Source organism: Eutrigla gurnardus (assembly GCF_963514095.1).
Source record: "Eutrigla gurnardus genome assembly, chromosome: 6".
In the NCBI taxonomy this organism is placed as follows: Eukaryota; Metazoa; Chordata; class Actinopteri; order Perciformes; family Triglidae; genus Eutrigla; species Eutrigla gurnardus.
In genome coordinates this window covers 21,104,724-21,119,199 of record NC_139920.1, presented here as the reverse complement: position 1 = coordinate 21,119,199, position 14,476 = coordinate 21,104,724, and the positions used below count along the sequence as shown (strand labels likewise).

Genomic DNA, 14,476 nt, shown 5'->3' with positions numbered 1-14,476 from the left:
ACAAATATGAGTCCGTGAAGGAGGAGCTGCACTGATCATTAGCACCGTTTCGTTTCTCCTACAACAAATAATAAATCTACTACATTGACTTAAAAAGAAAAGAGGGGATTAAAGGTTGAATATGTTTAGTTAGTTAAAGTTTCTCACAATGACTAAAATACGGTTAGTATTATGTAGAACAGAGTAAATATACTGTTCAGTTTTCTGCCAGTCTAGGTTTCTTCATCCGTGGACTGCTTTGTGAACCTTGCAGGTTGTAGACGTGTAACCATGGTAACACGTGAACGTAAAGTTTGATCTTATTTTACTTTATCTTACTTTACATTGAAGCATCATTGACATGACAGAGCTGTCTATTATGAATATTCATATAATATATATAATGGTATACTGACCTCTGACCTTTTAGTTACTGTGAACTCTGAACAGCTTTTTGGATGGTTTAGTTTCTAAGTATTTCACTGCTTTCTTTGGTGAAAACAAACCTTGAACATATGAAATCAGAATTGAAAATATACCTAGAACTTTATTTCACAGACATGAAGGATGTGTGATTTAATTGTTGGCGGGGAGGTCGGAGTTCACAGACGGCTCGCTGTGAGGCGTTCAGGAGACAGACTTCTGTGGCTGTTAAATACCTAGAAAGAAAAGCAAATAAACTGTTCGATGATGTTTACATCCAAATAAATAAAGCTCAGATTTTTGAAGTACGTACCCTTAAGGCCGTGGGTGTGCATGCATGTTAAGTGAAAGGGTGATACATCCCAGTATTAAATTAATCTCAATGAACATTTAAACCCGACAAAATTGTCTTTCTGTGTTTTGGTTGCAAAATATTATAGATGCTTACGAGACTGCGAGTCGGGCTGAGAGAGCGAGAGCGCGTCGGGCTGGAGCTCCGGCTTCTGCTCCACTGCAAAAAACAAAACAAAAAAACAAGACTCGTCAAACACGTTTTCACACACTTCCATGCTCTTACTGTACGTTTGTACACAAATTAATCTGGTAATTACCACAGCGCCCCTCCTGGTTACCGCCTCGCCCTTCACGACCACACCATCTCTTTCCACTAAGGCCGGCCATACGTGGTACATCACCAGGGGAGCCGACAGCTCTGAGTCGTAGCTGCGACGATACCTGTTGGACAGAGAGGCGGAGCTAATAGCCTTATTGAGCCCTGGAGGGATAAACCTCTACGCCTATAGTCTGAGCGATCGGCAATAGTCGATGCCTTTGCCAATGACGAGGCGATATCTTTATTATACATCATTATTGTTGTTCTTCTTATCTGTGTCATTGGCTCATAAAAATATTCATGCTTCACACTGTCGTCACTGAAACAGAAACTAACCTAATAAGAGGCTAAACATAGCAGCGGTCTGTGGTCCCCCAGAGGTCTAGGATAGTAGTCCAGAGACCGGATCAGACTATGTGGAGAAACCAGAGACTGTCTGGGGTCCAAACAACAAGGTATCTGCCGTATTTATGTCTAGATGACCTTATTTGGAGTGTTGATGGAGCAGCTACAATTTTAGCGTAGCCTAGCACCCATCAACCAGACTCTATTCAGAAAACAAGCATTTTAAAAGTAGCTAGCTTGTGGTCTTGCAGACAGACCTAACAAAGCATGACCCGTTTTACTGATCACCATCATTACGGTTTTACTTCGGCATCCTTTTCATCTGGTCATTGATATTAAATCACAGCTAAATAGTTTATTCAGGGTTCCTCCAGCTGTGGTAACACCCCCCACTGGGGAATCTAATGGCGAAACTCAAAAATGAACCTCTATAATGATGATGCACCATAAGTAACAAAAGACTGGACCGATAAAGAGGCAGTAATGTACGAAGGACTGACTTGCTGTCGTCGTAAAGTTCTCCATCACTTGCGAAGGCCAAGTCCAGCGGGGGGTCCAGCGTCTGCATGGCAAACGCCACCCTGCACGTCTCCCTGATCAGGGAGCTGACGAGGACAAAGTCCACCTCTGGCGGAAAAGCGATCCGAGGGTTCACGTTCATGGCGTTGATCACGTCCTGTGGAGAGGAAACACGCAGACAAGGCGCCGTTTTCTGTATCAAACTACATGGCTTTGTTCACAAACACTGCAGGAGGACACACGTGAGAGAAGCGTTTAGTCGTACGTTGATGCTGGCCTCGACGTCGTAGAGGTCCAGGTTCCTCACGATGTAGTCCACGGCTGCATCGTCCAGACTTTCTGTCCCAAAGTGGGACGGGGACAGCGTCTTCCTCACGCGCAGCTTGAATTTCCGGAAAGCCAGTTTTGCCGTCTTAAAGGACTCCTGAGACATGGAAAAACCATTTGAAAGAAAATCTTTCAGTCTACAAGTAAATCATATACAACTACGATTTAAAGATGTCTTATCATGCTTTCCTGCTTCTTCCCTTTCCGTTAGTGTGTTTATAGTTACTGTAGTTCCCTCCTTAACTGTTCCAAAGGCCTCAATTCAAATCTTGCCCTTTCTTCCGTAAAGTGGTGATGTCACTAAGTAACTCATTAGCATATCTGCCAAGTCGCTTGTTTGTCCCACCCTCAAATACAGCTAGTAAGAGCAGAGCTGAGTGTGAAGTCTCCATGTTGAGAAGATAAACGTAAAAGTCTTCCTCCCTTCCTATGGACTTCTTGCAGCAGAGTGGGCTTTTTGGGAGGGAGGGTCAGGAGGTCAAACAGAGGGAGAATAAATTAAAGCATGTGAACGTGTTCTAGTCTAGTATGAACCAGAAAAGGAGCAAAAGAGGTCCTCTTTAGATAAGGCAGCCAGGAGGTCCAAATATACAGGTTTGCTCCTCTAAAACCATCGAGTCATACCATGACGGCGATGAAGATGATTTTCTGCACCATCTGCAGGTCGACAACATAGCGTCGCAGCAGGGTTTGGGCCTCCAGCCGCTCCACGGCGTGCAGGTCGCTGAAGCGCGATACGAGGCGAGCATAGCGGGAGGAGCTGGTGAGCTGAGCTCTGGTCGGCGACTCGCTCCTCACGGGGCTGGAGGAGCGGCTGAGCCTTGGCAACGGGCTCGGAGAACGACTCCTCGCCAACCTGAGAGAGAAAGAGAGAGAGAGAGACGGGTAGAGACATGGGGTGAGATGTGTGTGTGTGTGTGTGTGTGTGTGTGTGTGTGTGTGTGTGTGTGTGTGTGTGTGTGTGTGTGTGTGTGTGTGTGTGTGTGTGTGTGTGTGTGTGTGTGTGTGTCTGTGTGTCTGTGTGTCTGTGTGTCTGTGTGTCTGTCTGTCTGTCTGTCTGTCTGTCTGTCTGTCTGTCTGTCTGCAGCAGCACCTGTCCTGCAGCAGGGCCTTCTCCGTGTTCAGGTAGGACACCTCGTCTTTCAGCAGGCGGATCTGCCGCTCGTAGTCATCAAGTGTCTCCATCTTCCTCTTGTAAAACTCCACCTGCTCCACTGCCGAACGCAAACTGAAACACAGGCGTGTTTACGTCAACAGAGGAGCAAAATATACGATGTATAACTTATGTTTCTGGCATCCAACAACGCAGCAAGATGACATATTTTCGCCTCCAGCTACCACTGTGATGTCACTGTGACGCCGGCACAGATGTGGTCTATATCACGGCGGTGTTTGACTGTTTCACCCACTCTGCTTTCAGTTGCAGTATCTCATCTTCAGTGGCGAGCAGGGTGGTCGCCGATTGGCTCTTTGTCTGGTCCAGTTCCTTCTGAGCGTCGGCCAGTCTGTGAAAACACGGTGAGAGGGATGGAAATCTTTGTATACATCCCTTTCTAAAATACATTTAAATCTGCAAGTTGATGGAGGAAACTCTTTGGATGAAAGCCGACATGAATATTCACACTCCACCAAAAATGTAAGTTTTGCACCATCACGCAATCATAGGAAAGTGACAGTGTTGTCGTATTCCCTGTGGGTGGCGCCAAAGAAGCGTGTCATTGTAACGAGTGGACTGGATTAATGAATGAACATCATGCTGGATTGAAGAAGACTTGAAACTAGAGATTAGGCCCATAAACACACATGTTTACAATGTTTACTGAGGTAATAAATCTACGTGGAAAAGTCTTTTTAAACCCACTCTGCTCTGGTCGAGTCAAGCTGCAGACGAGTGGAGCAGAGCTTCTGGATGTCGGTGTCATGGGAGGCGGCGAGCTCCCTGATCCTCCGGTCCTTCTCCACCGAATCCTGATCACAGACAATACAGTGAAAATGACATAAAGCAACCACAGCACCATCCATCCATCCATTGTCTACCACTTATCCTGTATTCAGGGTCACGGGGGGGCTGGAGCCGATCCCAGCTGTCATTGGGCGAAGGCAGGGTACACCATGGACAGGACGCCAGCCTATCACAGGGCTAACATGTAGAGACAAACAACCATTCACACTCACATTCACACCTACGGGCAATTTAGAGTCACCAATTAACCTATCCCCATCCTGCATGTCTTTGGACTGTGGGAGGAAGCCGGAGAACCCGGAGGGGAGAACATGCAAACTCCACATAGAAGGAACCCGGACCCGAGCCTGACAGGGAATCGAACCCAGGACCCTCTCACTGTGAGGCGACAGTGCTACCACAGCACCAGCTGGCTTTAATTAATCATGTGTTGGTAAGGGATGATGTCACCTGGATGAGCTGCAGACTGGTGTCATCGATGACCGAGGGCCTCGCCACTGAGAAGCAGGCTCCCAGCCACGGCAGCAGGCGTGTTTTGAGAGTGTCCACGCCGCCGTAGTGTCCGCCTGAGTCGGGAGTTAAAGCAGAGCGTGCGTTTGTTCTAATGGTCGGAGACACAAATTGATTCTACGACGCATTGCCATGCTTTGTTGAATGCAGCTGCGATGTGAGAAATAAATCCGCCGCCGGCTTTTCTAAAATCTGATGTTTGGGAACACTTTGGATTAGAAAACTATAATAGAATTGTGTCCAGACTGAATGGTTGAGTTCACATTATTGCACATTATGAATTAGGTAAATATAGAATGTTGCTGGGCTGCACGGTGGTGTAGTGGGTAGCACTGTCGCCTCACAGCAAGAGGGTCCCGGGTTCGATCCCCGGGTCGGCCCGGGCTCCTTCTGTGTGGAGTTTGCATGTTCTCCCCGTGTAAGCGTGGGTTCTCTCCGGGTTCTCCGGCTTCCTCCCACAGTCCAAAGACATGCAGGATGGGGATAGGTTCATTGGTGACTCTAAATTGCCCGTAGGTGTGAATGTGAGCGTGAATGGTTGTTTGTCTCTACATGTTGGCCCTGCGATAGACTGGTGTCCTGTCCAGGTGTACCCTGCCTTCACCCAATGATAGCTGGGATCGGCTCCAGCCCCCCCCCGTGACCCTCAATACAGGATAAGCGGTAGAAAATGGATGGATGGATGGATAGAATGTTGCTATTGCATTGTGGGTAAATGACCATAAATGATGACAAAGTCCAAATGTAAAGCTCACCTTCAGCGGCCGCGAGGTTGAGGATGGCGAACAGTTGACCCTGGATCTTGGCGGTTAGTTCAATCAACTCACAACATCGGTTTAGATTCTGGTCGCAGGAAATAACCTGGAGGGTAGAAATGACATTGATGAGGCTCACAAACAAAGACTATCGTTATAACGTCTTTCAATCTGACCTTAACCCTCAGTCAGTATCTTTAAAAACAAGTGATTCCTGTGTGTTTGTTTGATATCTTTGTAAAGCACTGCGTATGTGTGCATCTCTGTCTGTCCACAGATAATCTCACATACTGCCGGACCCGGCAGCCTAATATTTTTCTGTGCTCATTTCTGACTGTATGCTCACATGTAAAACACATTTTATTGACAGTTACAGAGTATTCCTCTTGATTTGCACACCTACATACAGCTAACAGAGCTAATGGCTAGCATAACCAAACACACAGCACACACACACACACATCCTTTGTAATTTGTGTTTTTATACTACAGTTTTCATTTTCTTCACAGAGATGCTATTCTCTGTTTCCTGTACAGGTTTAAATTAGCTCATAGCTCTGGTGCAGCTAGAAGCAGTGTGCTGTCCCTGTCAAATCATTTAAATAATTTAAATAAATACAAATTAATTAAATTCAACTTGACTTGGTTGACATACAACCAAAGGAAAAAAAGAGAGAAAGGAAAGAAACCCCAACTTGTATCCATTATGGACGTATGAAGATAACAGTATCCATACAACATATGTAATGTCCTACATTGACTGTATTTAAATTAAAACTTTAAACTTGCTATAATCATTAGTTAAAGTTTAGACAATTCACTTCCGGTAGCTTGACCGGAAACCAGCGGATTTTTTTTTACCGGACGTAACAAGACGTGAACCATCTTCAACAATAAAATAGCCTGTAGTCTGTAGCCATGGCGACTGGCGTCCATAGCAACCGAACTCTCTCGGCCGGAATCACTGTATACCTAAACATTCCTTTGCATTGTAGTGTTTTAAATCGGTGAACGCATTATCCGCTGCTTCATTTACATAACCGATCATTAAAATAACGTGTGAAATAAATACGGCAATTTTACGGTGAATAGTGAATTAAGAAAACAGAGCAAACAAAGCAATTTATCATTTCGACAGGTGTGAAACTTCGTAACGTGACTAACTAATTAAACATATAACTAGCTAATTAACGAACCGTGGAGCAGATAGAGACCGCTGATGATAATGAAGAGGTGCTCCTGACGGATTTAGGTCGGTCGTTACTTATGGATGAACTTACGTGGTAGTCTCTGTGCCAGCTCTCAAGTTTGTCCTGCAGGACGCTGAAGGAAGAAGTGCCGGTCAGTCTCCTTAACGAGTCCGCCATGATCCGTCCGCGAACACCGGGAGCTTTTAGGAGGAGGAGGAGGGAAACCGGGGGTTGTAGTAGCCGGTAATCTCTGAAGGCAGCGCAGTTAAAATACCTCCACCGATGATGGCGAGTAACGACTCAGTTGTGGCTCTCTCTCTCTCTCTCTCTCTCTCTCTCTCTCTCTCTCTCTCTCTCTCTCTCTCTCTCTCTCTCTCTCTCTCTCTCTCTCTCTCTCTCTCTCTCTCTCTGTGTGTGTGTGTGTGTGTGTGTGTGTGTGTGTGTGTGTGTGTGTGTGTGTGTGTGTGTGTGTGTGTGTGTGTGTGTGTGTGTGTGTGTGTGTGTGTGTGTGTGTGTGTGTGTGTGTGTGTGTGTGTGTGTGTGTGTGTGTGTGTGTGTGTGTGTGTGAGTGTGTGTGTGTGTGTGTGTGTGTGTGTGTGTGCGCGTGTGCGTGAAATGACACCAGAGTAAACAGTAACAGATATATGTTGCTGATGTTTCCGACTGTTGGATAAAATCCGATTATAATGCACTGAAGCAATACTAATGGGAATTACACCTGTTGTCATTGGCGCATTTTAAATCACAACAGGTAGATCAATGATACTACTGTTGATGAGAGGCATACTGCAGAGATGTGTAGTATTTTTAGCTGTACTATAAATAGATGTATTTATATTACAGTAAGATTAAAATGCTGTGTTGTCATTGCATGTTAAACAATGACATTTGGTTTGGCATCAATCCACTTTTACACTGGCCTTCCCTGCGTTTTAATTGTCACACTGTTGTGTCTGTAATTAAGTGTCTGTCTCTTGCTGCAGGTCAGTGTAAATGGCTCTAGAAATAAACATTGCTTACTTATTTACTCCATTTAGCTGCATATATCAATAAATATATTAAAGGCAAATATAAGCATGTGTGTATATATATATACAAATATCAACAGTCATATACTTTACATACATGGCGTCTAAAAATGTAACGGGCTAGAAAAGCTGCTTAGGAGCTGATCTGCACCATCCCCACACTCACACAGATGTTGTATTAACTATATTATAAATATTATTAGCAAATTGTTTAATGGATTTTTAAAACAGACTCCACTTTAACTGTGATGTCTGTGATGTTTAATATATCTACTATGTTATTTTTACTGTCGGTTTTATTGCCCATCAATGTTCCCAGAGCTCTCATTATTGAGTGTTATGTCTTGGCAGTTTACCTATGGAAAATATGAATGGACATCTATTTTAGGACCCTTCTCTCATTGGCTGGTTCATCTTGGACTGAACCATCTTTTATTATCATATAAACGTCAATTTTTAATTTTTTTTTATAGCACGATCGGTGCAGTTGAAAATACTTTATTTGTTCGTGTTACATCATAGTTAGCTTTTTGCGGACGAATAAATATGTTTTAGTAAATAACTTCCAACATAGCCCGTTATTTTCGCCCCCCGCGTCTGTGAGAAAGTGGTATCTCCCATGTCACTCCGCGAGCAGGAGAGGGAGGGTCAACATGGCGTCCGAGCAGGTCCGTTGTTTCAATATCTGTTGTTTTTCCCTGCGTTTTACGGTATTTTGTACCCTGATGTTTGCCGAGAGGTCATTAATATAATTTTTTGAGTAACCTGGAGTGATACATATGAATGTACGTCGTTTTGTTGTCGGCCGTTCGTGTATAATAAACACCGGCCTCCGCTTTGGTATCATAACTAGCGTATTGTGATTAAAAAGATGCTAATGTTGCAGCAGATTCGCTGTGAAACTGCTGCTTAAAAGCTAATCTAAAGATAATATAAAGTGCGTAGATGCTGCGCGATAGTAAGACAGCCGTGTGTGTTTCTATTTTTGCTGCTAAAACGAGTGCAGTTTATTTTTAGTTCTGACCACAGACAGACAGCCAGCCGTGGGGAGCAATTAACTGACACACAACGCGAGATGAGCTAAAAGCTAATGTTGGATAAATAAATGTTTACTTTTATACAGAAGAGCAACAGAAACCGTGTATTACCTCTAATGTATTCAATTAAACTTGATTATTCAGGAGAGTAATGCTGCCTTCACGTGCTAATCGGAAAATCCTACTTCCCTGGGTGAATTTTTTTTTTAAAGTCAACTCTGTCTATGCACAGGGTGTTATAAGCCGATTAAAAGTATGAATAAGAACATTATTTTTTTTATGTGTAGGCCATTGTTGTTATTATTATTTAATCACTTAATTTAAAGGGCCAACGTGCGGCATTTCAGGGCATCTTTGCAGAAATGTAATATAAATCAGAATTATGTATTCACTTCTTTGCGATCTGCAAACCGCACAACTCGATGACACCAAGTCCCTTTTGACCACCAAATGTTTTAATGTTTATTTGATCGGGAGAAATATGATGTATGTAGGGAATCCAATGTACCAGCAATTATATTTGTTAGCTCCCTTTTTATAGGAAGGGACATCTGACCCAGAAGAAGTATTACAGTGCAATACGGCATTATGACCCTCCTTGACTAGTAAAAATCGATTGTGTTTTTAGTGTCATCGTGCCTCAGAGACTGTTTTTTGCTTTCCAGGAGAGTTCCAATGGGCCCGTGAAGAAGTCCATGCGAGAGAAAGCCATAGAGAGACGAGGTATCAACAAGGAGCACAACAGCAACTTCAAAGCAGGCTATGTACCCATCGAAGAGGAACGTCTTCATAAGACGGGGCTGAGGGGACGCAAGGGGAACATGGCCGTTTGCATCGTGGTTCTCCTCTTCGTCCTGGCCTTAATCAATCTAATTGTGAGTCCTGATTACACTTTACTGAATATTATGGTAAATAGACGTCGAAGAGTCATTGATCGTTATGTGTATAGGACCAAAACGCTGCAAAACAGAGTTTACTTTAGACAACAAAACTCCCTGTTTTTTTTTTTTTACGCTGTTTCTAGACTGGTCAGGTGGGTTGCCAACATCGCCATAGGCTCCTCCCACTCTGGACAGTCTGACTCGTTTGACAGTCGACCAGGAGCCCCGTTCCTCTTAGGGAGAGAGAGAGGGTGAACAAAGAAACTATCCCTTTTTTAAATATTTTTTAACTCCTCCGTGTCCCTCAGATCACTCTTGTCATATGGACCGTGATCCGCATCGGTCCGAACGGCTGCGACAGCATGGAGTTTCACGAGTCTGGCCTGCTGCGCTTCAAGCAGAAGGCGGACATGGGCATCGTTCACCCGCTGCACAAGAGCACAATAGGGGGCCGCAAGGACCAGGACCTAGTGCTTGTAGGCAACAATAATCCGGTGAGAAACACAGAGAATTTAAAAAAATAGAAAACGAGACATTGTGTGCACTCTTGTAAAACTCTTTTTTTATTACATGTGTGCTGTTGCAGGTTGTGTTCCAGCAAGGCAGCACCAAGCTGAGTGTAGAGAAGGACAAGACCTCCGTGGTCAGCGACGTCGGCATTTCGTTCACGGACCCTCGAACGCAGACCACGTTCTTCAGCACGGACTATGAAAACCACGAGTTCCATTTACCCAAAGGAGTTAAAGTTCTCAGTGTTAAGAAGGCTTCCACAGAGAGGGTGAGTCGGATGAAATACTCATAGTTTACATTTAAATACAATTCATGAAAAAAGCTTCAAAAAAGTCCCCAAAAACAGTCCAATAGATATTTATTTTCCAACATAGCACAGAAAACTGATGGATTATCAGTTTTCTCAAAATAATAATTGAGGATTTAAAAATGTTGAAAAACTAAGTCATTATTTTACTGGCGTTTATGGGCTTCCATACCACTTACATCCAAAACGGGTGTTACCACCTTTGTTTTTGACTTGTTCGATTTGGTGTGGCCACGAGTGTCGTGGAAAAGCCCTATTATAGAGTGGTATGTTCCGTCTCCCCAGTGGCGACGCTGTTCAGGAGAATGTTTCCAGTAGTGAGGCCCATTTCTGCCATTGTGATTGGGTGGGGAAAAAGATACTTTATTTGTCATTATACAGAGAAACCTTCTTAAAATAATGATTCAGGATTTAAACATTTTGAGGTTATTATTTCGAGTCATTATACTGACTTGGACTTCCATCCAATTTTTATGTTCCAAAACATATTTTTGTTGTAAAAGACATTTTTGTTGTGTTCACACCAAACATGAAGCAAATTCATATTAGCTACTAGTACCTCATATTAGTCCAGAGACCAGACCAGACCAGACTATGTGGTCATCAACCAGACTCCATTCAGAAAACAAGCGTTTTAAAAGTAGATAGCTTGTGGTCTTGCAGACAGACCTGACAAAGCATGACTTCACACTTTCTACTGATCACCACCATCATTAGTTATTTCAGCATCCTTTTCATCTGATTATTCATATTAAATCACAGATAAATAGTTTATTTTTTCAGTCACACAGTAATATAGTGTCATGCATATCCATCACTGTTAAAGACAACTCTTGCTAATTAGGCTCTCTTGATTTTCAGATCACCAGTAGTGCATCATCTGACCTGAACATTAAAGGGGACAGCAAGGCCATCATCCGTGGGAATGAGGGCGTCAACATCATGGGCCGGACCGTAGAGTTCAAAATGGGCGGCGGCATCGAGCTCAGGGCTGTAAGTATTTACTGTTAACCTGGAGGTCTCAAACAATACAACAAAATCCCTGCAAATTGTGTTGAAGTGATGAAGATTTAGACACGTTTTTTTCTCCTTTTCGTTTCTTTTGCAGGAGAACAGCATCGTCCTCAACGGCTCGGTCATGTTCAACGCCACGCGCATCCCCAACTCTGCAGGCGACGTGTATTTCGATGAAGGCTTGGAGAGGTACAAGCTGTGCATGTGTGCAGACGGGACTCTGTTCCGTGTGCAGGTGAAATATCCCAATATGGGCTGCCAGACGTCAGACAACCCATGTAGAAAAGCTCACTAGGAGACTCGAAACCCCCCGAGTCTGCTCTCACACGTCCGTCACCACTGATTTGTCGTCGGAAAACGTCCATCACAACTTATCGATACCTCTGCAGCACGCCAGCCCCGGTTCTGGATCCCTCATTTTCTTTGCCAAACAGGAATTGTGTTAATATTTTGTGTCCAAAGATGTGTTATTGTTCTGCAGGTGTGCCAAGTTGGAAAAAAAAACACTCCAAGATGTTGGGGGCCGTTTACACTACAACGTTTTCAGCATAATAACGCAATTTAAAAAAACATTTCTTTACATTCTGGCTGTTCGTTCATGCGACGATGGCGTTTTGGGAAATCTTTTGAATATGCAAAAAAAAAACTGGTCCCCATGGAAACGGTGACGTCACGGCACCACTTTGCGCAGGCATGTTACATTTGCTTTCAAATAGCCATGAAGAGTATGAAGACAATTTAAACAATTTAACAAAAGAAAAAAACCTACTGGCCTGGCATGCACACTACAGCGTTTTTGCTTCGTTTTTGAGAATCCGTGTGCGATTCAATGTTGTCTAAACGCATAACTTCCTGTCTTGTTTTTATGTGAGACCGTTGTCGTGGAAACGTAGCCTTGACGTCACACTGTGGTCTACTGGCCATTGGTTGGAATGAGAAGCTCTAGTATTTTTGCCTTACCGTCCAGTATTTCTAGTAAACAAACCCTTGTAGAGGGGTTGTATGACATCACATTTGCTCACTGTTTCTGGCAGCTTTGTTTGATGTTTGTCTTTATCATAGACACTACACGGTTATGATTTGTATAATATTAAATCTGGGGATGAACTCGGAAACACAAGATGCATTTTTAAGCCATCCGGTAACGTTGAGATTTTTCTTGGACTGTCTTATCATGCACGTGCCAATGGATTTACAAGGGATGATAAAGTATATAATATATATATATGTAATATTCTAATTTTGTTGCAAAAACTTTTTTACAGCAAAATAATACAGTATTGAAAAACGGAAAGGAGAGTGTGTGCACTAAGTTATGCTACAGGTTAACGCCAATCTGTTTTAAGTGTTGATGAATGTCAAGTTAAGTTTAAATCTGTATCTCTGTTTTGAAGCCTATAATGAGTGGTTTGGATTTTGTGCAATATAGTATAAAAGATTTGACTTTTAATTTTTGCTTTGGATCGTCTTGTCTTGTTTTATGAGAGTGCCGATGTTGAGAAATGTCATAAAGTAGTTGTTGTTCTCGAGGGATTACAGACCTGATCTCCTCCGAAATGATGTTCCCATACAACTAAACTGCACTCTCGAAAGAGAGAGTAAGTCCCGCCCCTTCCCGTGTTCTCCAAGGGATTTTATTTTGGAAAAAATATGTATTGTTAGTCACCTGTGAGAAATGTTTATTTCATCCTGTTATAACAACAACACAAAGTACGTCACCAACATGGCCGTTAGCGAGCTAGCTTTTCTACGTTCCATCACTTATACGTGTAATTCTAATACAAGTCCAACTCAAATGAGATCAAAGAAATTATTTGTCTTTTCGCCGTTGACTAGCATACTACCATCCAGATAACGGCCCCAGTTTAAAACGTGTGGTTAAAGTTGTCAATTGAAACAAACAAAATAAAAGAATGCGGCAAAAGTGCTTAGTTAAGTTCAGGCAACAGAAGAACTTCACACAGGACACGGACAGCAGTCTCCTGGGTGAAAGTCCGGTGCCAACAAAACCCTAAAAATTCACATAATTCACATAGCAGTTTGGTTGAACGGGAACAGGATTCTTAGCAGACAGACAGGTCTGTGTTACGACACCAACTAAATGAAAATAGCCTCATTGTCCAACATTTCATTGCTATGTTTGTTTCAATAAAGAAACAATGCTACGTGGAAAAACTTCTCCTCGTTGGTTTCGGGAAATACCTCGAGTGTTTTACGCCGTCATTTAAAAACCCATAAAAGTATGAATGTTTTATGATCTAATAGAATGTGCTCCCGGCTCTCTCTATCCTCGGGATCAGATGTTATCTGTCGTACATGAGGAGGAAAACAATCACAGTAGGACATTAACTAGACGCGTAAATGATTGAGTGAATCTCGGAGTGGCGTCTCGTTAAGCTCGGCGCAGCGAAATACTCTTCAGACTTTGATCGGAGCTGTCGAGGGAGAGTTGAGTCGCCGGAGGCTCTCCGGGTGTGAAAATAAGACAAGTCACAAGTTCCCCCCCATCAGCTCAGCAAAGAGGTGAGTTTTTTTAAAGTTGCTAATTGTGTCATGTACAGTAAAAGTGTAAAACGTTCTCATTCATGGTCCGTTTGTCCCCTCAGGACGGGTCGTGATGGCGTGGACGCCGCGGGGGTCGTTCCTGGCCGCCGTGCTGCTGCTCCTCGTCTCCTCCGGCCTCCACCTTTGCACCCCCGTAACGGCCTCTCCGGAGTCCTGCACCTGTCAGAGCGTCGCCGCCGCCCCCCTGTTGAACTGCTCCTCCGCCGGCCTTTCCTCGGCGCCCCGACGCCTCCGAGATGCCGTCGCCCAGCTGGACCTGTCTCACAACCTGCTGGAGGCCATGGCGCTCGACCGTCCGCATCGTAACCTCCGGGACGTACGTCTAGGGAGCAACGGCATCGCACGCTTGTCCCTCTGCGTGGACCGGACGCTGGGAGGGCGAGTCGTGGTCGGGCGGCGAGGACGGCGCTGTGTGTCCTGGGCCCCCGCCCTGCAGCTGCTGTCGGTGGAGAGGAATCAGCTGGAGCGACTCCCACAGGGTGAGTCACTGTAATGTATGTGTGTGTGTTT

At 44.0% G+C, this 14,476-nt stretch overlaps 2 protein-coding genes across 3 annotated transcripts; one reads left to right on the top strand and one right to left on the bottom strand.

Moving 5' to 3' along the window:
* Positions 1-249: 249 nt before the first annotated feature.
* On the bottom strand, positions 250-7,227 carry spata18 (spermatogenesis associated 18). Of its 2 annotated transcripts, none has more exons than XM_084011329.1 (12): positions 6,715-7,227; positions 5,435-5,540; positions 4,620-4,735; positions 4,068-4,174; positions 3,616-3,711; positions 3,300-3,434; positions 2,831-3,062; positions 2,145-2,303; positions 1,861-2,036; positions 1,014-1,137; positions 851-913; positions 250-716 (listed from the first exon to the last, which is right to left on the bottom strand). In XM_084011329.1, the coding sequence occupies exons 1-12, from the start codon at positions 6,799-6,801 to the stop codon at positions 639-641; spliced, it is 1,479 nt and encodes a 492-aa protein (XP_083867455.1). In that variant the 5' UTR covers positions 6,802-7,227; the 3' UTR covers positions 250-638. The 2 variants fall into 2 exon arrangements, with proteins under 2 accessions (XP_083867455.1, XP_083867456.1); XM_084011330.1 differs by having other exon boundaries at positions 250-638.
* Positions 7,228-8,279: 1,052 nt separating this feature from the next.
* On the top strand, positions 8,280-12,851 carry sgcb (sarcoglycan, beta (dystrophin-associated glycoprotein)). Its single transcript, XM_084011319.1, has 6 exons — positions 8,280-8,320; positions 9,355-9,564; positions 9,879-10,064; positions 10,157-10,348; positions 11,249-11,380; positions 11,496-12,851. The coding sequence occupies exons 1-6, from the start codon at positions 8,306-8,308 to the stop codon at positions 11,694-11,696; spliced, it is 936 nt and encodes a 311-aa protein (XP_083867445.1). The 5' UTR covers positions 8,280-8,305; the 3' UTR covers positions 11,697-12,851.
* Positions 12,852-14,476: the final 1,625 nt, after the last annotated feature.